The 24930-nt window shown below is 38.0% G+C and overlaps 4 protein-coding genes and 1 long non-coding RNA gene across 5 annotated transcripts; 3 read left to right on the top strand and 2 right to left on the bottom strand.

Moving 5' to 3' along the window:
- Positions 1-1500: 1500 nt before the first annotated feature.
- LOC119985765 lies at positions 1501-6053 on the top strand. The gene is made up of 4 exons (XR_005465136.1): positions 1501-1937; positions 2017-2171; positions 2243-2423; positions 5932-6053. It is a non-coding gene; the product is annotated as an uncharacterized LOC119985765 (long non-coding RNA).
- Positions 6054-6806: 753 nt separating this feature from the next.
- Positions 6807-10261, top strand: LOC119985753 (F-box protein At5g52880). The gene is made up of 6 exons (XM_038830131.1): positions 6807-7386; positions 8192-8346; positions 8433-8520; positions 8838-9040; positions 9300-9445; positions 9742-10261. The coding sequence occupies exons 1-6, from the start codon at positions 7202-7204 to the stop codon at positions 9877-9879; spliced, it is 915 nt and encodes a 304-aa protein (XP_038686059.1). The 5' UTR covers positions 6807-7201; the 3' UTR covers positions 9880-10261.
- A 245-nt stretch (positions 10262-10506) lies between these two features.
- Positions 10507-13082, bottom strand: LOC119985754 (reticulon-like protein B1). Its single transcript, XM_038830132.1, has 5 exons — positions 12707-13082; positions 11573-11753; positions 11349-11490; positions 11043-11112; positions 10507-10946 (listed from the first exon to the last, which is right to left on the bottom strand). The coding sequence occupies exons 1-5, from the start codon at positions 12915-12917 to the stop codon at positions 10777-10779; spliced, it is 774 nt and encodes a 257-aa protein (XP_038686060.1). The 5' UTR covers positions 12918-13082; the 3' UTR covers positions 10507-10776.
- Positions 13083-15383: 2301 nt separating this feature from the next.
- On the bottom strand, positions 15384-19304 carry LOC119985595. The gene is made up of 4 exons (XM_038829887.1): positions 17802-19304; positions 17699-17702; positions 16293-17038; positions 15384-16204 (listed from the first exon to the last, which is right to left on the bottom strand). Exons 1-4 carry the CDS (start codon positions 19229-19231, stop codon positions 15493-15495), a joined length of 2892 nt encoding a protein of 963 aa, XP_038685815.1. The 5' UTR covers positions 19232-19304; the 3' UTR covers positions 15384-15492.
- A 3188-nt stretch (positions 19305-22492) lies between these two features.
- LOC119986188 (UDP-glycosyltransferase 88B1-like) lies at positions 22493-24492 on the top strand. The gene has a single exon (XM_038830746.1). It carries the CDS (start codon positions 22844-22846, stop codon positions 24311-24313), a length of 1470 nt encoding a protein of 489 aa, XP_038686674.1. The 5' UTR covers positions 22493-22843; the 3' UTR covers positions 24314-24492.
- The last annotated feature ends 438 nt before the right edge of the window (positions 24493-24930 follow it).

Raw genomic sequence — 24930 nt, 5'->3', positions numbered from 1 at the left:
GTGTATTGATCAGGACTACGTGTGAGTCAATTTTCCCAGTATGACTATATGGAAAATTGTACACTTACACAGACGTTATAGAATTGTTCATATTCTTAATTTATTAAAGATTATTAGTACATGTGCATTTAATGTACGAGACTTTGATTTACTAAAGGGTGAGGTCTTTTTGTACAAGCCAACAAACACCAAGTGAATTGGGTCACCGCATTAATTGTACGATGGAAAATAATCTGTTAATAAAATTCGCATCCAATTATGGATTCATGATACCCTCTTGAGAATGCTTATAGGATTTGAGATTGTGTCAAAACCCTGCAGGTGTATTTTAATTAATCCGACACATTCAAATAAGTTAAACGGTAAGCTCAAGGAAATATTTAAAGATGTCAATTAAATATTATATGTCAATGGCATATTTAATTGATGCGTATCTGTAACTTAACGTGATGAATTTTATGAATAAGTATAACGAAATGCTCAGATTTAATTTGAGATAAAACGGGGAATGCGATTATAATATTTTAGTGGAATATATTCTAATTTTGAATTATAATTATGTCCATGGGTTTGGGCTAATAATTAAATTCATAGGAAGCCCATGTTTTATTTTTCCTAGTTGGTCCCCACTGTAGCCCAGAAGCCCAATACTAGAATATACAAGAAAACCAAAACGGACCGGAATTAGGAGAAGGAAAGGCTTAGGGGCCGGCCCACCTAGGGAGAAAACCCTAGGTGTGGCCAAACCCTATAAATACACACATAGTGCGTGTTTCGACAACACAAGTTTTGAGACACTAGTTGACCTCTCTACTCTCTAATCGTTTCCACTAGTTTTGGTTTGTGTTCTTCAGGTTCTTGGAGAAAAGAGACCACCCTCTCAATCCAAGTTTGGGAATTGGTGCATACGATGGAAGATCCGCAGGCTTTGGCTTAGTATCAAACTCGCTGACTCCATCCTTCGTTCCTGATTATTAGAGATCAAATCATAGAGATCTCAAGGTATCTAATCTACTTGCAATTAATTGATATATGGTTTATGCTATGGTGATTAGTATTTGATAAGAAATTTTTGAAACTTGTCTAGCTATCGTTTATGTCTATGAGGTCCTTATACACTTCCGCGAGTTGCATGTTTCCAACAATTGGCATCGGAGCCGGTCATAGATACGTAATCGATGCTAAACAAAATCAAAAATTTGTCAAATTTAATTTGTTAGCATAATCTATGTTTTTTGGTGTTATTGCTAACTTGTTTTTGCAGACTGAAATTCTGGCTATCATGGTCTAGTTTTTTTTTTTTTTTAAATTTTGATTTTAGAATTGTTCACTCCGAATAAAGGAGTAGGAATTTTTGTAAATCAAATTTTTAGATTGTGAACTCCGGTTTGAAGGAGGCTAGGATTTTTTTTGTAAAAACATATGAAGAAACGAAGGACACCGGCAGCCTTGCTGCCAGCACAGGCAGCTGTTACCATCACTAGCAGCTGCTGCCATCGTTTTAGCTCTGTTTGGATATTTGGTAAAATCAGTTTCGAGTCTTAGTATTCAGTTACATAAAATGTGTTTCTTTTCGCCCATCTTGGATTACGGCTTGAAATGAGGTTTAGTTATGATTTTGAGGCTGAAAGTTGCATCAAGCATGACATCGAAGATCATGTATATCGTGTTCATGGCAGAGGAGGATTCTTGAAAATTTGTCAGGTTCGAAGGTTTGAAACGTTGGAGCAAGCACTTTTGGTGATAAGGGCTTTATGGAAAAGTATTTTTGGTCTTTGCCCCTGTCCTGATAAGACCCCTTCAAGTGAAAGGAGATAGTTCTTGTGGTATCTTGCTTTAGTCACAGAAGGGTGTTCCTTGGAAACATCCATATCCAAAGGCAAACTCAATAAACCAAATACTTTATTCATAACAGATTATTTTAAATCTGTGATAAGGTTAGTTTTATTGCATTACTTTTGCTTTTTCATCTTCTCTTAATCCGGTCTCTCTCAAAAATCTCTCATTTCCATTTAGGGATATAATTTCATCTGCTTTGCTCCTCTTGGCATCTCAAGTGAGGTGTCGTTTTGAGGTTGACTCTATTTTCATAGAGGAGGAGATATTTTTGTGTTCCTATGATGTTTATACCATTGAATTGGTGCCCAAGTTTGCGAGATTTGATGTACAAGGTCAGTTGTTTCTAACATCTCTAGTTGTTTTTGATGCCCTTATGTGCAAGCTTTTAACGAGGTGGGTGCAGGTGAGTATCAAATTGATGACCTTCGGGTACGCACAAAGTTGAAGACTCTTTTGCTGGAGATCATGAGTCGATCTCGTATTGGGGCTGGTCCGGAAGCAGAATTTGATCTTTTCTTGAAGACTTTCACTGACGGTTGTAAAAATATGGATTTAAAGCCTTATATGAAAGTATATACTACTAGGTACGTAAAACAATCCGAATTGTATTAAAAATCGTATTTTGCTTGCGATTTTACAATGTGATTTTACGAAGTGATCTTGTCGGCCTCCCCTATATCTTTTGTAAAATCCCGATTTCAATGATACTGCTTTCACTGTGAATTAACTTTAATTGACTAGAATGGACTTTGAAATTTAGATTAATAGTTTCCGCAATCAAAACAGTGTAAGAGGTTGGTAAATGTTTTTGGAAATAAATCAATAATTTTCATGACTTAAAAAAAGATTTTATAAGCATTCTACTTGCCGTGGCCTTAGATTAAATGATTATTGTATGGTGCACTAAAAGGGTGAGCAGTAGATGATTCTATTGTGAGTGCTCCTTTTCTCTCCTCAAGATCTGTACTCTCTTTTTTGGTCAGATTTTAACAATTGCTCAAAATCATGCCCTTTTGATGTTCCTAAGAACATGTGTAAGAAGAAGAGGGTTTTTCATTCTACCACCATTGGAGAGCTTGGAGCCACCATTGGAGTTTGGAGAAGAAGAGGGTTTACAAGGGGGTTTTCTCTCTCCTTTTCTATCCTAGTTTATATGGTTGATTTCCTTTGTTTAATGATGTTGTTAGAAAAGTGAAAGGATATGTTAGAGAAGTAAAAAATATGTATTTTTCATTATATGTTGATTGTGTACAACATGCCTTTATATAGGCGTTAGAAAGGAAAAGTAAGAAAAATAATGTCAATAAAGTAAATCAAAGATGTTGTTGATATCTTTGACAAATTCAAAGATTTTGTTGATTTGTCAAAGATATCATTGATATTTTGTAGATATCTTTGACAAATTGAAAGATTTTGTTCATTTGTCAAAGATATCAAAGATTTTGTTGATATCTTTGACATCCCCCCTCAAACTCAAGTTGGTGCAGTAGAAGTAAGCTTGAGTTTGGAAACTAAGTCTCTGAAACGACCTGGCAGGAGTGGCTTGGTGAAGAGATCAGCAGGTTGGTCAAGAGTGGATATTGTCAAAGATAAATTTCAAAGATATCAAAGATTTTGTTGATATCTTTGACAGAATTGAATAGAAAGAAACCAACAAACCGAGAAGCCAAAAAAGGAGCAGTCCAGCGACACGCACCAAAACCCAAACACAAAAGGATGGGAATCCAGCTCTGAGAATCGAGGCTACCAAAAAGCAAGAAAAAATCCACATGGGAACCCAAGAGAGCAGACAAAGGAACACCAAGACTGCACGCAGAAATCCGGAATGGGACCAAAGAGGGCAAATAGTAAGATTAACAGCAGCAAAACTCCGAGAAGGGACCCATCTCTAGAGAAGCCTTAAAAACGCAGTAAAAGGACTCCAAGAGAGGACCGAGATCTTAGCACCAAGAGCGATGGTAGAAACAGCAGGGAAAAGCAGCCAGAAACATGGACACCACCATACGGCAGCAGGAGGCCAAAGGAACGAACTGCGAGGAACCATGCTCAAACTGATGAAAAGGCAGAAGAAGCAATCGGGTCTAGCTAGGGGTCCGAGCAAAGGAGTACCCCTGGAAGAGCATGACTAACGGCGGAAGGAGCACCGCCACGGAGGACACCAAAACTCAAGAAAAGAGAAGAACATCTCAAAGGAGACCGCAACCGACTGGGGACGGACCCAAAACCAAGATCCCACCTAAGGAGTGTTGGACCAAGGCTGTAATAATATGTGCTGTATCAATGGTAGTACGTACACTACTCTGGAGTGCCACAACAGGAGTGGCTCCGATACCATGTTAGAAAAGTGAAAGGATATGTTAGAGAAGTAAAAAATCTGTATTTTTCACTATATGTTGATTGTGTACAACATGCCTTTATATAGGCGTTAGAAAGGAAAAGTAAGAAAAATAATGTCAATAAGTAAATCAAAGATGTTGTTGATATCTTTGACAAATTCAAAGATTTTGTTGATTTGTCAAAGATATCATTGATATTTTGTAGATATCTTTGACAAATTGAAAGATTTTGTTCATTTGTTAAAGATATCAAAGATTTTGTTGATATCTTTGACATTTTTTTTTTCTAGAGAAGTAAAAGATCTGTATTTTTCACTATATGTTGATTGTGTACAACATGCCTTTATATAGGCGTTAGAAAGGAAAAGTAAGAAAAATAATGTCAATAAAGTAAATCAAAGATGTTGTTGATATCTTTGACATCCCCCCTCAAACTCAAGTTGGTGCAGTAGAAGTAAGCTTGAGTTTGGAAACTAAGTCTCTGAAACGACCTGGCAGGAGTGGCTTGGTGAAGAGATCAGCAGGTTGGTCAAGAGTGGATATTGTCAAAGATAAATTTCAAAGATATCAAAGATTTTGTTGATATCTTTGACAGATGTATTTTGCTTCCATGAGTGGCTAGATTATTTACTAGGGACTTAATGTAACCAAACCTTGAAGATTTAATAAACTTGGTTTCCTTATTTCTTGATTTCTCTCTCTCTCTTGATTGTCTATGGGTGTCATTAATGCTTTTGAATGTTTGGCCATCATTCAATTGATTTGTTGCCTAGATTGAGACCAGAAGGAGATATCTAGGGTTTGCCTCAAGCCATAGATGACATAGGGTGCATGAACCATAGGAATATAGGTCTGTGACTTATGCAATTGCTAAATGATTTCCATAGTTGTTAATGAGTTTTTGATATATTAATCCGATTGTTAGGAATAACAGGGATTTATGTTGAAAATATGTTTGATGTATCTAGGAATAGAACATTGAATAGGTTGGGAAATCGATTGTTATTATAGAGAGAGGAATTAGGGATTAAGGGACCAAGGGAATTGAATTGGATAGGTGAGGTGACGTTAAGTACCTTAGTGCTTTCCATCCTTGATTTCATACTTGTGTTTGATTTGTCTTTGTTCTTTTGCTTTAGTTTAGTTTAAAAACAAAATCAATCTCGAATCCGTTTCCCCAATTTGCATAGTTGTTACTAGTTTGACATTGATCTTGATTGCCAACACATCCTTAGTGGAAATGATAATTTACTCATCTCTTTATTACTTGTGCGATTTGTGCGCTTGCAATTAAATCCATATCAGTAACATTTTTACTGAGTAATATATATTAAATGATAAATATTTTATAGTATCAATAAATTTATTTATTTATTAATTAATTTATAATAACACATGAAGTGAGGGTATAACTGGAATAAAAAAAATTAATGGGACAATGTTGACTTTTGATGGTGAAATGCTACTAAAATGCTTCATACAAGTAGTATGTCAAAAGTAGCATAAAATGCTAAGTAAAAATCTCTCGGATTACGTGTCAAAAAAACCCGGTTGGTAAGACAGTAGCATTTATACTAGCAAGTATAAATGCTACTAAAAATGCTTATCCAAATGGGGCCACTGTCAAAACCTTGAATGTTGCTTTTGATTGGTGTATGTTTCTCTCTTTCTTCTTGCCATTTTAGAGATTTTCTTTCAACAATCCTATTTATGTTTTATTTGCTTAAAACTCGGGCATTAATCATTTGAATTGCAGACTTCCTACTGAATGGTATTACAATGTGGTGTTTGCATCGAAGGTTGAGCGCATGGAATTGATTGAGCGCTTATATGAACTCTTCGATGGATCTGAAAAATATGTTGTTTGTTACAATGTGCTTTTGGGCAGATGAGAGATGGAAGAGAGATGGTTGGAACAATTTTATAAAGAAAAAAGACATGTCCATTTGGGGCGAAAATGCGGAAGATGTCGAGATGAAGCGTTGCATTGCAAGCATAAGAGAAATGTACCGCAGTTTTGTGAACTTTGAAGAACGCCACAAGGTAAATGTCTTCTTTTAGGACACTACCTTTTACTTGTCTTAAGTCTTAACCACAATCTCATTTCTGATGGATGTCGCAGGAAACTGAATTGAAAAGGGTTGACATGCTTGTGGAGTTGGTGCATGAAATATTCCTATGTCACATTGCCGCGTTAGCTCGAGGGGCATCTATAATGAAGTGGCCTTTACCTAGTATGGATTTTCAAACATCTGCAATGCACTGGCCTATATCTGGCAGAGTTGAAGCAAGTTTTCTAGTCTAGATTGAAGATTCCAAATTTAATACGAAAACTTGTGTTGAATCAGCAGCTAAGTTATATGATTTGGCTCCTCTCCTTTGTGGATCTTGATGTATTTTGTTATTCTTCTTCTGCTTCCTAGTTACATTACGACTCATTAGCCCTTGCAAACAATATTTGAATCAAGATGTGCATGTGAGAATTCGTATATATATATATATATATATATATATATAATATCAAAGTTAATATTACGTCAACTGGACTTGATTCATGCAATATATAAGATTAAGGGATCGATGACCTCTGTTTATCCTTGCGGGCATGGCCCACTTGAATACGTTGGGTTCATTGGACCAGATGATGACGCCCTTTTGGATATTTCCTGAGCAAGCCCATTTATGGATCAACGGCCTATGTTTACAGTCCAATTAGCATTCAGTCGGTCAGCCATGGGTTCAAGGGACCAGACGAGGCCCATTTGGATATCTCTAGGCCCAGTTCATTTGAAGACCAATGGCTTGGCCCAATTCAATGTGTTGAGTTTATTGGACCAGACGAGGCCCATTCATATATCTCCTTGTCCAGGCCCATTTATGCATCAATCGACTTCGTTTATACTTTATACACGACTCAGTTGCAGCCGGTCGTCGTTAGTTGCTGGCCTTCATTGCCATCGTCACCGCCTCCTCTTCTTGATCCATGGCATCGAGCATATGATCTTCGCGTCTCTGCAAAGCAGAAAATGTCGATTGCATTGCATAGTTACCAGAAGCTAGGCTTGAGGGAGGCTCTCCTGAGAATTCACCGATACCCAATTGCCTGCAAAGAGCTTAGTTTGATTCTCAGAGTTGCTTACAATAAGCTTCCTAAGGATCTCCAGTGCCTCGTCTTCCAAGATACCCTAGCCGCCTTTCATCTCCTTCCAGAGTATGTAGTTTCTTACCTTTCCGTATCATTGATTGTCCTCTCTTTGTGAATCTTATGTTCGCAATTCGTATTATTGTTCACGATTCTCTCCCGGTAAGTATTGTGTTTTTTGTTGATCAATGATTGTTTTTCGGTGATTGACTGATTCCCTAACAATTCAGCACAAGCTGCGATGTTGATTTCTTGCTTTTGCGTTTTGTAATGGTTATTGATTTATGTGCTATTGAATGAAGGAATTGTGGGATTCCCTGGAACTGTGAATGAATTATGTCCTATTAATCAAGGAATTATGCTTTTTGTGTGGTTTTTTAATGCTATTGAATGAAGGAATTATGTGCTATTGAATGAAGGAATTGTGTTCTTTCTTGCTTTTTATAACTTGTTCTTACTTGGAAGCATTCAAAACTCTATGGAACTTGCTCCGTTGTTCATATGTTAGCAGTTTTGAACCTGTTTGTATAATGTTTAATGTCAAAACCACCTAATCATGTAAAATAATTGGGAAGGAGAAAACACATATCCATGATCAACGTTCGTGGGGGGAAAGGTCTTCAATAGACAATCATACATGAACAGCCTTCTGTGTCTGGGAAACAAATGCATCTCATTATTGGTATCCTGACAACGAAATCTTCCATTTACAAATTCTTCATCAAAAGTGCATTACTTGGTGACTCTTGTTTGTGAATAGGAAATATAGTGTAATATTCAACCATTCAATATAAGTCGACATCCTTCTCTTTTTTCTGTTGCATTGTTTGTTGATGGAGTTTCCAAATGTTTATGATAGTTCAATTAAAACTAGAATGCAGGCAAGCAATGCCGTTTTCGCGGCTCATCTCCTCTTCCAGAGTGCAAAGGCTTCATTACCGAAGCAGAAAAGGAACTTGGCTGTTGCAGAATTCAAGCAAGCAATGATTTCTCATAAAAGACGCTCTAAAGCCAAGCGGGAAGAAAAGGGTAAACTTTAATCAACAAAAGGCTCCAACTAAAGACAATTTCCCCCATTATTTGCTAGTTATATTTCTTTCCTTGCATCCTTTCAGATACCGCCCAATTGCCAGAGGATGTGATCATACACATCTTCAGTCTCCTCGACTTGCAGTCTTTAGTCTCTGTTGGGCAAGTCTGCTGGTAATTTTTCTTGCCATCCACCATGCACGTTTATGTTCATGACCATTATGCCATTTCACAAGTATGTTTCTTTCCCCAGTACTCAATTCCCTTCCTCACGCAACCATAAGAAAAGAATCATGAAATGAAAAATAAAGTAAACAAAGATAGAAAGAAATTACGAAATGAATGGCTATGATTTAAACCATTGAAGCAGTTGCATTTTTTCATGATACGCAACTAAGTCTGCTCTCGTATGTATGGTAATCATTACAGCACAGTTTTCCTAGATATGTTGTTCTTCTTAGCTTAATGATTTCCTGTTGCTCTATTGTAAGGTTATGGAATTCTGCAGCAAGCGACAACAATCTGTGGAAGTCACAGTATGATGTATTCTTTGGTAATTCTGAAGGTTGCTCAACAGCTAAGGGGCAGCAAAGGGATAGAATGGTTGTTGCTAAGCTGTTTACAAATTCAATGGATGATGCAACTACTGGAACCAGTATTAATTGGAAAGAGACTTTTAAAAGAGCATATATAGGTAATGCTGATCTCGCATCTCGGAGAATGCTACACATGTTGAACATTTCTTGACTTCAGATATCTTCTTTTGACATAGATTTACATTTACTGTTAGTCGTGTAAATAAAACATTTTCTCGGTTTGCCTTTCATTGAAAAAGATGACCAGCAAGTAGCTACTAGGTACACATGGACAGGCACACGCATGCACTGCACTTACGAGCATGAATTGCTTTGATAAACTCTAAAACTGACCTTCGTTATATGTGTGAATTTCAGGCAATTCACGTGAGAAATTCACGTCTAATAGGGGATACTGCAGTCGCTGTAATGCAATAGTCTGGGTCAATAATATGAAATGTTCCAGGGAGCGCTCTGGATCACAAGCTGACAATCATAAAATTAAGCCTTTATCATCTCGCCAGGTATCTGCTTCACTTCTCTTCTTTCTTTCTTTTTTTTTCGTATAAAAGGAATTCTACCAATTACAATAAAACTTTGTAGTATTTCTGAAAATTTTATTGAAGGAGCTAATTTGTAAGCACTTGTAATTGTGGAATTTCTCTGTAGAGTGGATGTACTTCTGCATGCTGTTTGACACCATATTCTCTCTGTTCTTATTGTTTTCATCTTTATAAATGTTCCTGCAGCATTGACATTGTTCCTGTTTTTTCTTTTTTTATCTTCTTTACTGATAATTTCATGCATTTATTATTTTCAGGTTGCCGAGTACCTAATTGGCATTTCATTCTCAATCACATCTTCCTCAGATAGTGATAGTGAATCAGACGACGAGCCAATCTCCGGATTATGGGCCTATCCGAGGCACACTAGACTCCTGCATAAGTATCTTCTCTAGGGAAACATGGAGGGCATTTGCACCCCTTGTTTTTTCCCTAAGATGTTTTAGATACTGAATTTTCATCCTAGAATTGTACAGATGTATGTATTAAGAGCCTCCAGTTTCATAGAGGTGATTACTTGGTGAAGGTCTTGGTAAGAGTATCAGTTGAGACTTAAGAGGGGCTTTATATCCTTGGACCTTTCCCCAAGAAAGAATGATTGGAGTGTTTGCAGCTTGGTCCCTAGATGTAAATTTGTTTATCAGCTACACTGGCAAGTAGTTCTTCATACTACCAGAGGTGATTCATTATATCGAGTATTGATAGGAACACAATAACGAAAATAACTTGGGATTTGTTGATCAAAGTTCAGCTGATAATCTTTCGTTGCCCACCATCTATTCGGTTCTGTATGTATGACGCTAACAACTAGCATCCGCCAATTGGATAAACTAACCCGACGCCAGTGGGAGATGGTTGGATGAAGTGCCCCTGTAGTAGTAGTCATAGTTTCCCTGTAATTTTAAGCACATACAACGAGACACACTGGATATGGATATTTGTGATGGCCATTGCAATTAAGCAGGGGGCCTCGACTAGAGATAGATCCGTGTAGAAGCATCCACGGATGGAACAATACCATCTGTCTGGAATGTTTGCTGATTATTAAGAACAAAACAGAGCAGGTACTTTCGAATCAAATATTACCGCAGCAAGACGATCAATCCATGCTGCATTTCATAGGAATATAAAGAGTAACTGTGACACCGAGTGCCATATCTATCTACAAATGCAAAAAAGTTCAGAACGACGATATAGAAGAGGGATTCAAATGGACAAGCCAGAACACCACCATAACAAAATAGCTACAGGTGCCAACAAAACCTAATAGGTACTACCCCCGTATATAATATCTAGTCCTTCTTCTTGTCCTTCAAGGGTCCTTTTGGAATCTTACTCAAGACCTTTGCATCAAACACTGCATACTGTTTCCTGATCTCAATCATTGCTTTTTCTGCAAATGCATCAACCTCATCCTCATATTTCTCATACAGCACTGGCACAGTGTGCAGAAGAACAAAGGCTGTTTTGAACAACCATCGTTAGTTAAAAAGCCATAAATGAGACGCACAAACATACATACACAGAACAAATACTGCTGATTCATTGAATTACTTACATATGTAGAACAAGGTCAAGAAGTTAAAGGAGCTCCCCACAAGGGACAAAATCCATAGCCCAGTAACAACCTGAGAGCAAGAAGAACAATACTTTCACTATGGCTAAGTCTGCACAAAAGGGCGTACCAGTGCAATTTCAGAGTAAAACAGAAAGAATAGGAGAGAACATGTTCACACAAAGCACACACATAGTTGCAAGTGCGTAATACTATGAATTCTAGGGTTTCTTTGCATTCAATTGTCTATGTAAACTACCTAGGAATAAAAGTGAAGCTAGGCAGTATAAATATGAGAAATCAACATACGATAAGGAACTTCTTCAAATCTCTCCCAGATGCAATATCTCGAACAACAGCCAATGCACGGTTGATTTCAAATCTGATAGCAGAGGCAACTTCAAGGACGCACTTCTCAGGCAGTGAAACCTCTGGGATGTGTGGTGGAGACCTAGTTCAGCAACTCAGTGGAGTTAACACTACATAAATGATATAATTAAAAGCTGAAATATGATAACGACAGAACATCTTACTTATTGATAAAGGTAGATGCGTTAGACCACAAGAAAAAGATAGCAAGAGCGAGTATCAAAACATGGCAGACAAGAGTGATTAGGTGGTATTCTAGCAATTCAAAAAGAACCCACAGTGCAGTAGCACCACCAAGCACACTTGCAGATATTTTCTTGTTTCTCCACAGGAAAACATCAGCAGCTGTGGCAAAGGATTAACATAAGACAACATGAGATAAGGCAACGATGAATAGAAAATAATTTATGATCTATGAAAATGAAGTGCAAGAAATGTTCATGGGAATTTTAGAGACTCTGAAAAAGGACTTGTTTCCAAATGAAGTTTCAAAATAAAGTTTCTGACAGCATTCACACACTGCAAACTTTTATCATATAATATAATCTTTAAAATGGAACAGAAATCAAATGGATTGATGAAATAATAGAACCAAAGCACTCAACAGGGACAAATTAACAAGGTAGCATATTGTGTCATTGCCAAATAATGCTAAGAGAAGATCCCTCCGAAGTAAGTACAAGCAAGGGAATGTTAACAAAGCTATCAAATCCAAATCCAAATTGCAATATCAGGTAACCTAAGCTAAATTCAATCCCCAATAATCCCCAAAATACATCAACAGCATAAACCCTAAGAAGCACGACAATATGAAAACAGGGCATTAAATCCAGCAAATTACAGAGGAAGAAGATCAAGAAAACAAAAATGGTCTCCAATCTCAATTAACCCGAGGATCAAATATTGTAGCATGAAAAATGGGAACTGAAAAAATTCAAATGCAAGCAGTTAAGTTATCGAGCATTATACAATTTACGAAACGGACTTCTCAACTAGATCAAATCACTGCAGTCGTCTTCGTCATTAGCAAAACAACATTTAGGCTGATTTTTACCACAACAACAAGTATTTCACAATCAGATCTCAAATCATCTGAACTCATAACCAATATGACCTACTGCCAGATGCCGTTCCGGACTGCGTGAATTCCAAATAAAAAAGACGAAGATCTAAGACGCAAACTGAGCCGAACACTACTTATACGATCTAATTGGTGAAACGTCTATCAATTTATATCATTACATATTGGTGTGTATGTGCGTGTGTTTAGATAGAGAGAGGAATGAGAGGTAGAATACGTTTTCCACCGCCGAAGACCTTGTGCACGGGCTTCTCCCTCCCGAAGAGCCGATAAATCTTGGCCTTGACAGAGTCAGCGGGTAATGGCTTGTCATCATCGGAATCTGAAGACGACGAAGACGAATCATGACCGTGGATCTTCTCGCTGATCTTCTCCATCAGAGATTCAGCAACCTTTTCATTCTCACCAGGATGCTCTGGCTCCGCCATAGAAAGCCGCAGCGAAAGAACAACAGGGGATCGAATGAGAGAAGGAAGAGTAGTCTGAGCGAGTGATACGGAGCTTATCTCTTGAGCTACGAGTGTGAGGTTTTTGAGAGGTGGATGCGAGACCGCGATGAAATCGAGGCCGTTGAAAGGTTAGGTTACGCGAACCTGAGCTTTGCATACCAAGCCTAATGTTGAGGGGAAATAACGGAAAACGGGGAAGGAGCACGTGGCACGGGAAAATATAACGACCGTGACACAGTTGTCCATTCAGTGTTCCTTATCATCTATATGTGGGCTTAATTGGGCTTCATATGACCTCTAAAGTGAACTCTTTTAACAAAATTTAGCACAAAAAAACTATATGCTATTTGCTTCAATACCAAAATGTAAAGTTCAAGCCCATATCAGTATAGGAACGGCCCACTTATCTCACATTGTCTGTGGATTCGTATTGAATTTTTTTTCTCTGTTGTTGGGCTTAGGCAATGCCAAAATAGCCCAATAAAAATTTGTAATAATTAAAGGGCTTTTTCTTTTTATTTTTCTCTCTATTTGTGCTTTCATGGATACGCATTTGTACATTATAAAGTCCGGTTTTCTCCAATGAACTCGCTTTATTCATGTACAAAACAAATTTGGTTGAAAAAAAAATTTGTTACAATAATCCATTCTTGGCTTGCATCAGCCACATTTTTTAACCGAGAACTGACGATATACAAGTTTTCCCTTTTGAACATCCGATATGAATATAAACTTGAGCCGTCATGCTTGCGCGCACATAAAATTTACACCTAAAAACAAAGTAAGTTATGTCAAAACTCAACGCGTGCCCTAAAAGTATTGCTCCCAATGGAAATTAAACTCAAAACCTTCAGAGTTCATATGATTTGGCCCTAGAGAAATTTACTAATTAGACTATCATCTAAATGATTTGATGTGATTGAGGAAGGGGCATTTGCGTCAATATTTTTCTCCGGTGGGCCAACCCATTGACTAATAGATGGGCCAAGCATCTTGAACTACGGATCACACAAGCAAGGTGCGGAACTGCGGATGCTTGACTTTGGAGCTTGGACTTAAAACTAGGCCCAACATTACTTGCCCGTTCCGAACTTATGGAAAAAGGCCCAATCACGTTCTGGCCCAATAAAATTCATGGTTAATGGCCCAATAGTCAATAAACATGAAGATTCTAGAAAGTCCCAAACTTCAGGTAATAGTCCCCCTCACCCGAGTTATTATGGGCTGCTATAGTTTTTTTACAGCAATCCCCACTACAATTCCATTATGGTATCGAGTAAATTTTTTAAAATTTCAAAAAAAATATATTTATATTTTGATCATTTATATAAATCCAACGATGTATCATTTATTCAAAACAGAAATCAAATTCAACATAAAAAACATATAATAATTGTGAACCATTAGATATAAACTTAATACTTTATATGTCTTTTTTTCAATAAATTTAATTTTTATTTTAAAAAAAATACATGATTAGATTTGTTGAAGAAAATACTATACATATATAATTTATTTATTATTTTTAAAAATAATATCAATGTTCAAAATTACTACAGGGTTGCTGTAATTTAATGTACAGCTGCCCCAATAACTCGTGGAGTATACGGAAAGTAAACACGTACTGTAAAGTGACGCCGAATCCAATTCGGCAATTCTTATCAGAAAGCGAGTATTAGACAAATGGCATTTGCGTCATGGATGATGTTTGCACAAAACAATGGACCCCCGTGGACAAAAATACATCATAAATATATCCCATGGACGACCTTCATCCCATATCCATCCGCAAAAGCAAAAGAGAGAAATTGTGGCTACCTATAATACAATACAGCTTTGTAGAAAGGGGAAAAAAAAAATTGTAGTTTGTCCCTGACATTGATTGCCATGCTTTGTTTTTTCTCCTATTGTACAACTTCATTTGACGTTTCCACATCACTTTATGAGGTAGCTGTCAAAACCAAATTGAATGGTCAATTTTTTCTTACAAAATTTATACATTTCTCTGTTAAAAATAGAATTAAAAAAACCAATCAAAAACTAATCACTTGATGGATTATTATAAGAATATCATTTTGTCGGATCTAAAATTACAAGTGATTCCATTCGACATAATCATCGAGGCTAATACTATTATTTTTTGATCAAACTGTTTAAGCCTTCAAATTAACATTTTATTATTTTTGGACACTATCATAATTTCTTGAGATTTCCTTTGTTTCTGTTTGCTTTATTTACTTCGTATTTAGTTTTTCTGTTTATTTATTAAGGGTTGTAGACTTGTAACCTCTTATGAGAGGATTTAATGATTGATAAAAATATTTGAGATTACTATTCTTTCTTATGGATTCAAATTTTTTGTGTTCTAGGATTAATTAAACATAAGTTTAGTTTCAGTCTTATGTTTTCGACTATTTTTGGATTAAAAGTATTAAGCATTTGGGATACGATAATTAATTAAAATCATACAAACAAAAGCTAAATAACTAATTCAAAAGGGAGAATATTAATTCATGCTCAAGGCTTAAGCCCCCAAGCTTAGGTACACTTTTGTTTAAACAAGCCCGCTAATTAACTTGGCTAAGGCAACACGTGAGGAACCCTCCTCACCTTTGGCAGATACGGCATCGTTTTTAAAGCCCAAAACTCGTTCTCGCACGGCTTTACCTTTCTCCGGGTCCATCAATTCAGTAACTCGCTTCTCTAACTCGGATGCGGTAACAAACCCGTCCTTCGCCTCCGTCACCGGCAACGCCACCTTGATTTCCTCCACCAAAGCCTTCGCATTAACATGCTGCTCCGCGTAAAGAGGCCAAGCCAACATAGGTACTCCGGCGGACACTGCTTCAAGAGTCGAGTTCCACCCGCAGTGACTCACGAACCCACCCACTGAATCATGACTCAGTACCTCAACTTGTGGTGCCCATACCTTCACCACTAAACCCCTTTCCTTTGTCCTTTCCAGGAACCCTTCAGGCAAAATTGAGTCCAGATTTGGCTCAGTCGGAGTAAATTTGCGCATATGTTCCTCCGGTGGAGGATTTCGAACCACCCACAAAAATCCAACCCCACTCCGTTCCAAACCAATCGCCATTTCTTTCAATTGCTTCGCCGAGAACACTCCCATGCTACCGAAACAGAGAAACACCACACTCCGACTCGGTTGCGAATCGAGCCAACTCAGGCACTCGTGCTTCTCTTTACTCTCATCGGTCGCGGTCACCGGACCGACGAAATACAGTGGCGGAACATTTGGTACACATTGCCTGGTAGAGTCATCAAGATCGCAAAAATTAATAGAAAATAAGTTTCTACTCTGTATCTCAGTTACTTAATTGAACAATCACTGCTTACCCATCAACTAAGGCCTTGACCGCCTTCTGTTCAAGCGATTCGAATGTATTAACAATGATTCCAGTAGATTTGGCCATCTGAATTGCAGTTTCGATGAAAAACTGGTGGGTTTTGCCAGACCCACTTCTCACGGACTCTGGCATGTATGATTTTGGAAGTTTTGGAATTCCGGGGACTTCAATATCAAAGTCACGCTCTCTCCAGCCATTCGCATCAATGATCTTGTCCATCGCAGGAAAGTAAAGAAACATACACAAACCACTCGCACCAGAAGTGTGGTAATAGTAAGTCGGGATGTTAAGACTATCTGAGACTTCATACGCAGCATTACAAAAGAAATCGATCATGAAAGCTTTGAGATTACCGGACATGGAGAGGTCCACGAGGGTTTGGTGCAGGTTGGGGTTGTTAAGGCGAGGCTGCTCGAAGAAAGATGCTACAACGTCGGTCACTACCAGAGGGAACGAGATGGGTGGGAGGTGGAGGAAGGTGATGTTCGGGTTCGCAGCGGTGACGGCCTCCGTGTAGTGGCTGTAGTTGGTGGCTTTGTTGGGTATGGAGGGGATTATGACGGTGATTGCGAATGAAGGGTAATGTTTTACAATAAGCTTGCCTAGTTCAACCATGGAGACCAAGTGGCCTCTCCCTGGAGATGGATACAGAGCTATGGTGTCCTTCATGGCTAATTCTAAGACACACAGAGAAGGAAGACTGTATATATCTTTATAATCATCTGCTGGTTTTGTCTACAAATATAATAATAATATATATCACCACCGTGTTGTCCATTTTGTTGAAATTGTTCAACCGATCAATTATTCATCAATTCTCATCCACATGATGGTTGGAAATTGAAGTTCGTGGGCATTGTGAATTAATGAAGTCTAGTCAACAAATATGTGTTGATGGTTATATTGCCTTGTTTGGCCATCTATATTGAAAAAAGTGTTTTAACGGAATATCTATATTGATAGAAACCCATTACTAGCAAAAGAATTTTCTACATGTTAACATCAATCAGTAATATTAACAAGCCAAAATTCAAAACCATGTACCCAAAAAGAAGAAAAAACTTACCAATAGTTACAGAAGAAATATTGTCCACCCCAAACCCAATTCCTGCACGATTTTATCCTTAAAAATGACATCTTTGTTGGTTTGAATTGGATCTTTACTTGGAAATCACGTCGATTTCTTCACTTAACCTACGTTAACCTGGGATATAATTATTAGCATTTCAGGGAATTAGAAATCCGAAATTTCATATCCATTAAACTTTCTTGGACTGGTTTCCCACCGCAAGGCCCAAACTTTTGAAGGGATTACTAAAACCTGATCCTACAGTGAATGTCTCATGGTTCGTCCCAAAAAGACAAATTGCAAATTAAGTCCATTGCATGTCTTACATGCCTGTGATTGCAATGGATGCTTACGATTAGAGAAACTAAGGAACAACTAGTAAGAGACAATATATCAAATATACAGATTGAAACACCATACATACCGACTCATCCTTGCTTCCATGACTCGACCAGTTCGGCCAATGCAACCCTGGACGACCCACCATCTCCCATAGCCTTTAGTGCTTCCTTCATCTTGACCAGCATTCGTTCCTTCATTGATTTTCCTTGATCCGACTCCATCAAATCTCTAACTCGCTTCTCCACCTCAATTGCACTCACCAACCCACTCTCCGACTCATTCATTGGCAATGCCAGCTTCAACTCCTCCACCAGCAATATTTTGTTGATCTTTTGCTCTGCATAGAGCGGCCATGCCACCATTGGCACACCTGCACAAATCGATTCCAGCGCCGAGTTCCACCCACAATGAGTCACGAAACCTCCGACCGATTCATGATTTAGCACCTGTAGCTGTGGTGCCCAACTGCCCATGACCAATCCCCTTTCCTTGGTACGTTCCAAAAAACCATCTGGTAGCAGTGAATTCAAATCTGGCTCGAGGGATTGAACAAGGATGCTCTCCCTTTTGACATCGGAAGGTGGATCGCGTACGACCCACAAGAACCTTTGGCCACTTCTCTCCAATCCAATTGCTATTTCCCCCAATTGTTCCTTAGAAAACACGCCCCTGCTACCAAAACACAGAAACACGACGCTTCGATTCGGTTGCGTGTTAAGCCAAGTTAAGCATTCACGCATTTTATCATGCCCACCACCCGTTTGATGATTTGTCGAAATCAGTGGTCCGACGCAGAAAATCGACGGTGTTGGACCATCGGGAACACAAACTCCATCCTCCAATGCTTTCACGGCTTTTGGTTCAAGAGATTCAAACGTGTTAACAATAATTCCTGCAGATTTCTTCAGATGAGCTGTACAATCTATAAAACTTTCATATTCAAATGTGTTTCTTTCCAACGTCGGTGTTGGCATATGAGACAAAGGAACTGGGGGCAAACAAGAAAGATCCACAGTAGTACCTTCCAGGTCCTTGAAACTCTTAATGGTGTTTTGATGAATTACCGGAAGTTGAAAAAACAAAGCCAGGCAACTAGCACCAGAAGTGAAGAAATGATACGCTGGAATTCCAAGTTTTGCGGCTATCCCAAGAACAGGAGCACAGAACAAGTCGATTATTAGGGCATTAACATTGCAGATCTGAGAAATTGAAAGGAGTTCGTCATGGACATGAGGAGTGTTGAAGCGGAGAAGCTCAGACGCCATGACTCCAATTGAAGTGTAGGAGGCAGGGTCTCGAGGAAGAGAAATAGTGGGAAGCTGGCGGAAGGCGATTGAAGGGACGGCCGCGGAGACGGAGGCGATGTAATCGGCGGTGGATCCGGTGTTGAAAGGTACGTTTATGAGAAGAATTTTGATGGTGAAGGATGGGTAGTGACTCAATATGAGCTTGCCCAGCTCCACCATGGATATCAGGTGACCAATACCTGGAGACGGATAAAGAACTATGGCTTCCATTGAAAAATCACTTCCGTCTTGATGGCTGTTACTTGTTTTAGCTCTCTCTTGTTTCCATGGCTGTCGTTCAGCTGAGCCCTTATTCAGTAATTAATCATATTAAAAATAAAAATAAAAAGGGAATATTCATTGTAATTTCGCCAGTGGGCTTGACAAACGGCCTTAATATTCTTGGGCTCGAGCCGTGGTTCAGACATCGAAGGCCCAATAAAAAGCCTACGATGGTGGGCCTAAAGAGTAACTGCAGAAGGCTAGGAGAGGCAGATAGGGTACGTCTTTGTCCCTTGTTATTGGAAGATATAAATTTGTCACTTGTTCTTGGAAATTTGCTACGTAAAAATGTTTATTGAAAATGGATTCTTAGAGTCAAAGTTGAAGAAAGAAAAGAAGGTGATATCAACCAAGGAAACTTCAAAAATTATTCAATAAGAGCAACTCCAGTATCAAGCACTTCAAAATCATTCTATCTATTCCACTCTCTCCTACGTGGCATAACTTAATTGGGTGAGTGGGTCCCACAATATACACTATTCATCAACACTTCATACTCATCTTCTTTATTTTCTCTCTCTTACTTTTCATCATCTCTCTTCCTTTTCATCACCTCTCTCTTCCTTTTTATCATCTCTTTCTTCATTTTCATCATCTCTCTTCACTATTCATCAACTATATACATACTTCATATTTTAAGTGTCATTTTTAACAACAACCTATATTTCTAGTGTCATTATCAAGAAAGTGTGTTTTCAAGTGTTCATTTTCTTCCATTGTAGAACTCCAGCACTCTAAATTTTTCATAAAGTTCACTTTTCAACACTTGTAAATGTGTTATCAAGTGCCCATTGGACATGCTTTAACAATTGCGACTATTTTTATGGTGGTGCAGAGACCCCACCAATATCAATTAATTACTCTTTTCAAACAACGTGCAAGTATTAAGTAAACCAGATAAGATGTTATTAGAAAGGATTTTTGCAAATTTAGACTTTGTTGGGCGCCTGTGGTGACAATTTACACTACAAGCAATAGTATGACAATTTACACTTTGTTGGTCGCTCCAACCCATCCTTTTCAGTTGTGTGACAAATAATAATAGTTGGTAAATACATACAATTCTCAATCAGCTTTGTCCATCACGAGCTTTGGATGCCAAAGATGTCCCTTTCCCTTCTTTGCTAGATATGACGACTTTTATGCTCACCAAGTCATATTTCTCTCAATCATCATCATCATCAATATTTATGTATTAATGATAATTATTAGTGCCACCAGCCAACCATCCTTCTCCACCTCCTTCACCTACAATAACAGGGTATTTGATTCATAATTGATTGAGTGTGAATGAATCAAGCGTGAGATAAATGTTAACTGGGTGTGACAAGGAGTATAAGTAAGCATGATTATGTTTATGAGAAATTTTATCTACACACAATTAATATACTATCTTTACATTACTTTTTGAGTCATGGTAAGTTTACATCAAAAAGTTATAAGTATACACACAAAATATAGTGAAAAGACGACTATACCCTTGATTTGTAAAATATTAGAAATTTTTTTTGTTAAGATTACACTTTACACACACAGTCTCTCTAAACCGCAATGCAACCCCACCCTCCCTTACCTACCGATCTGCACATTGCTAGTGCCGCTCATGCAGACTCATTAGAGGTCCTGACCTCGATAAAGCATACGCTCACCAGAAGATTAGCTTCACTAACGAACCCATCACTGCATAATGTAACAGGAAGCTTCCTCTGAACTCGGGACTTCATGGTTGAAGCCAAATTTGCTAAATCAAACTATGCTCTACCCAACATGGCATATTTAACACTTGATTTTACATAATCTGGACTTGTGCTCTATTTTTCAAATACAAAAAACCCATCAGTTATCAATTAAAAAAATTAATTTCTATATATAAATTTAGACAGACAGGATATGAAATTAAGGAATAATACTTGAGAGTGCAAGATCATGAAGAAGAATAAGAGATAAGAAGAGAGAGTCGAGAGATTAAGCACGAGAACATGTATATTACTACTATATTCTATTGCCTTGAGTTACCAACGGCAACCTCTGAAGAAGAAGCTCGAGAAAAATTCAAGAAGAATCCTATTAGAAGAGGAGACCTAGAAGATTCGGTATTTTTAATTTTAATTGGTTAATATGTAAAAATTATTTATTTTAAATTTTAAGTTTAATGATTAATATGTCATTGTATACAAGGATATTTATCTAAATTAAAAAAAAATTTAAAAGTTGTGTAAAGATAGTAAATTAGTGGTGTGTAGATAAAATTTTTCTATGTTTATTAGTAAATAAAGAGTGAGTATAAGTTTCATAATTTTTACTTGTAATAAGGGTATAATAATTTTTTACATAATAAAACTCATTCTCCATAAAGGTAAAGGAGAACAGTCATTCATTATTATGGTGCGTTTAGTACGAGGATAATGGAGTGTGATAGTTACAAGGGTAATTAAATTTTAAATTTATTTGTGTTTGTTATGTCAGTATAACTTTTACTCCTGTAATAAATTTTAGTAATTGAGCTTATTTTTTACACATAAAGTTTACTAGTGGGGGACCTGGGTAATAAAAAGTAATGAGAAGTTTTACTCCAACCTATTACCCCTTTAAATAAAAAAATTCTAAAAGCCCATAAGTTATATATACACACATATGCACTTATATATATATATATATATATATATATATATATATATATATATATATATATATGTACACACACATATACATATGCAGAGACACATATACACACACACATATATACACACACATATGCACTTATATATATATATATGTGTGTGTATATATACATATATATATATACACATAAACATACATACACACACACATATATATGTATACATATATACATATACATATACACAGACACATATACACACACATATATACAAAAATTGTTAACAATTGTTATTATATATATATATGTCTGGTTGTGTGTGTATATATATGCATATGTATCTAAATTTTTAAAATTATGATACATGATAGTCGTAACAATAAAAAATATAATCTCACTTTTTTCTAGTTTGGTTCATTACAATAATAACAAACAAGGGTAATGGTATTACACCAATAATGTATAGTCGTAACAAACAAGAGTAATGAATACTTGGGTAAATTTTACCCTTCTTTACCAAACAAGGGTAACACTTATTCTCCATAATTATTATTACCCTTGTAACATTTACATGGATAACAAATTATACCCTCAAATTCTTACCCTCTTACCAAACGCACCCTTATGGTGAATTTGGTTATTTTACACAAAGGAGAATAAAGTGTGGAATGAGTTAGAGATTCCACGCTCCAAAAATCCAACAAAACAAGGGAATCACCTCTCACCCTCATTCAACCAAATGTCCCTTAAATATATTTCATATCACCAACTCGCCCATTAACCCCGGCCGGCGGCCCCCACTACATTATCTTCCACAGTTCCACTGCCTCCAAACCATTTCTCTCTTGTTGCATGTTTGCCACCAGTCACCGTCGTATTATAAAATAAAGTTGGGAGTTGGGAGTTGGGACCGGCTCTTTCACTCTTATGTGTGTATATATATGCATATACATTCGGACATCGGAATTATTCACGGAGTCGCAATGGAAGCCATAGTTCTGTATCCATCTCCAGGGATGGGCCACCTGGGCTCCATGGTGGAGCTGGGCAAGCTCATACTCACTCACCACCCGTCCTTCACCATCAATATACTTTTAACCACGGCTCCATACTTCACTGGCTCTACTGCGGAGTATATCGCTGACATCTCCGCCACTGCCCCTTCCATCATATTCCACCACCTCCCATCTATCTCTTTACCTTTAGAACCCGCCTCCTACTCTTCGGCGGAAGCCCTCATGTTCGATCTTATTCGGCTCAACAACCTTCATGTCCATAGTGCTCTTCAATCAATTTCTACCTCCTCCACCATTCATGCCTTCGTTATTGACTTATTCTGTGCTGCTGCTCTTGATGTCGCAATCAAACTTGATGTCCCGATTTACCATTTCTTTACTTCAGGTGCAAGTTGTCTTGCTTTATTTCTTTACCTTCCGGAAATTGCCCGAAATACTATCAAAAGTTTCAAGGACCTCGAAACTACGGTGAGCCTTCCATGCTTGCCGCCGATTCCTCTGTCCCACATGCCAGTGCCGATACTGGAAAGAGGAACTGTGGAATATGTCGGGGTCATTGATTGCATGGCTAAGTTGGCGAAATCAGCAGGAATCATCGCTAACACGTTTGAATCTCTTGAGCCAAAAGCTGTGAAAGCATTGGCAGATGGGGTTTGTGTCCCGGATGGTCCAACACCGCCGGTTTTCTGCATCGGACCACTCATTGCCACAAACCGTCAAACAGGTGGTGATCGTGATGATAAGGTCCCCGAATGCTTAACTTGGCTTGACAAGCAACCGAGTGGAAGCGTTGTGTTTCTGTGCTTTGGTAGTACAGGTTTGCTTTCTAAGGAACAGCTGAGGGAAATCGCTACTGGGTTAGAGAAAAGTAGCCAAAGATTCTTGTGGATTGTGCGCAATCCACCTTCCGAGGATAAGAGCCAGAGTTTCCTAGCTCGATCAGACCCGGATCTAAAGTTCTTGCTACCGGATGGTTTCTTGGATCGCACAAAGGACAGAGGACTAGTAGTCAAGCTGTGGGCACCGCAGGTAGCAGTGTTGAATCATGATTCAATTGGAGGGTTTGTGACTCATTGTGGTTGGAACTCAGTACTCGAATCGCTTTGCGCTGGCAAGCCAATGGTGGCATGGCCACTCTATGCAGAGCAAAAGATTAACAAGGCATTGTTGGTGGAAGAGTTCAAGTTGTCTTTACCCATCAACGAGTCAGAGAATGGGATTGTGAGAGCAGACGAGGTGGAGAAGCGAGTTAGAGAGCTAATGGAATCGGAGAAAGGTAATTCAGTGAGGCAACGAATTGTTGCAGAGAGAAATGAAGCAATGAAGGCGATGGGAGAGGGCGGAACGTCCAGGGTAGCGTTGGCCAAGTTGGTCGAATTATCGAAAAAAGTATGAGTTGAAGAACAGTGCGCTTACGTTTGTAGTGGTGTCAGGTATGAATTCGAAATCAAAATATTCGCATTTACGTGTGTGAACCTACGACCATAATAAAGTAGCCAAACAAAATCATATCTGAGCTTTGACTAGTTCAACATTTATTGATTATAATATATATATAATATAAGATTTTGAAATTTCTGTATGGCCCCACTCCCACTTTTTGCATGCTTAGAGCATCCACATCAGATTACCTAAACATGAGTCTGTCTGTAAAATTTAGAGATTTTGTCAAAATAGAGCTTTGCATCAGATTACCTAGAGGTTCCCTATTTTACAGAATATGAACAGTAGTTCCCTACATCTAGAGAACAACTATTCACTTCCCTAAACATAAAATAATATTTTTTACTACTTTATTTTCTCATCTCTCCTCTCTCCTCATTTTTTCCCTCCTCTCTCTCCTCACTCCTTTCTTTCTCTCTCTTTTTTCTCTCTCATCTCTTTCTCTCTCCTCTCCTCACATTTTGACTCTTTTCTCTCTCTTCACTTTTTCTCTCTCTCTTCTTTCTCTCTCCTCACTCTCTCCTCTCTCTCTCCTCACTCCTTTCTTTCTCTTTCCTCTTTCTCTCCTC

Source organism: Tripterygium wilfordii, chromosome 19 (assembly GCF_013401445.1).
Source record: "Tripterygium wilfordii isolate XIE 37 chromosome 19, ASM1340144v1, whole genome shotgun sequence".
NCBI lineage: Eukaryota > Viridiplantae > Streptophyta > Magnoliopsida > Celastrales > Celastraceae > Tripterygium > Tripterygium wilfordii.
Note: the sequence above shows the minus strand (reverse complement) of the source record. Positions and strands in the feature narration are given on the sequence as shown.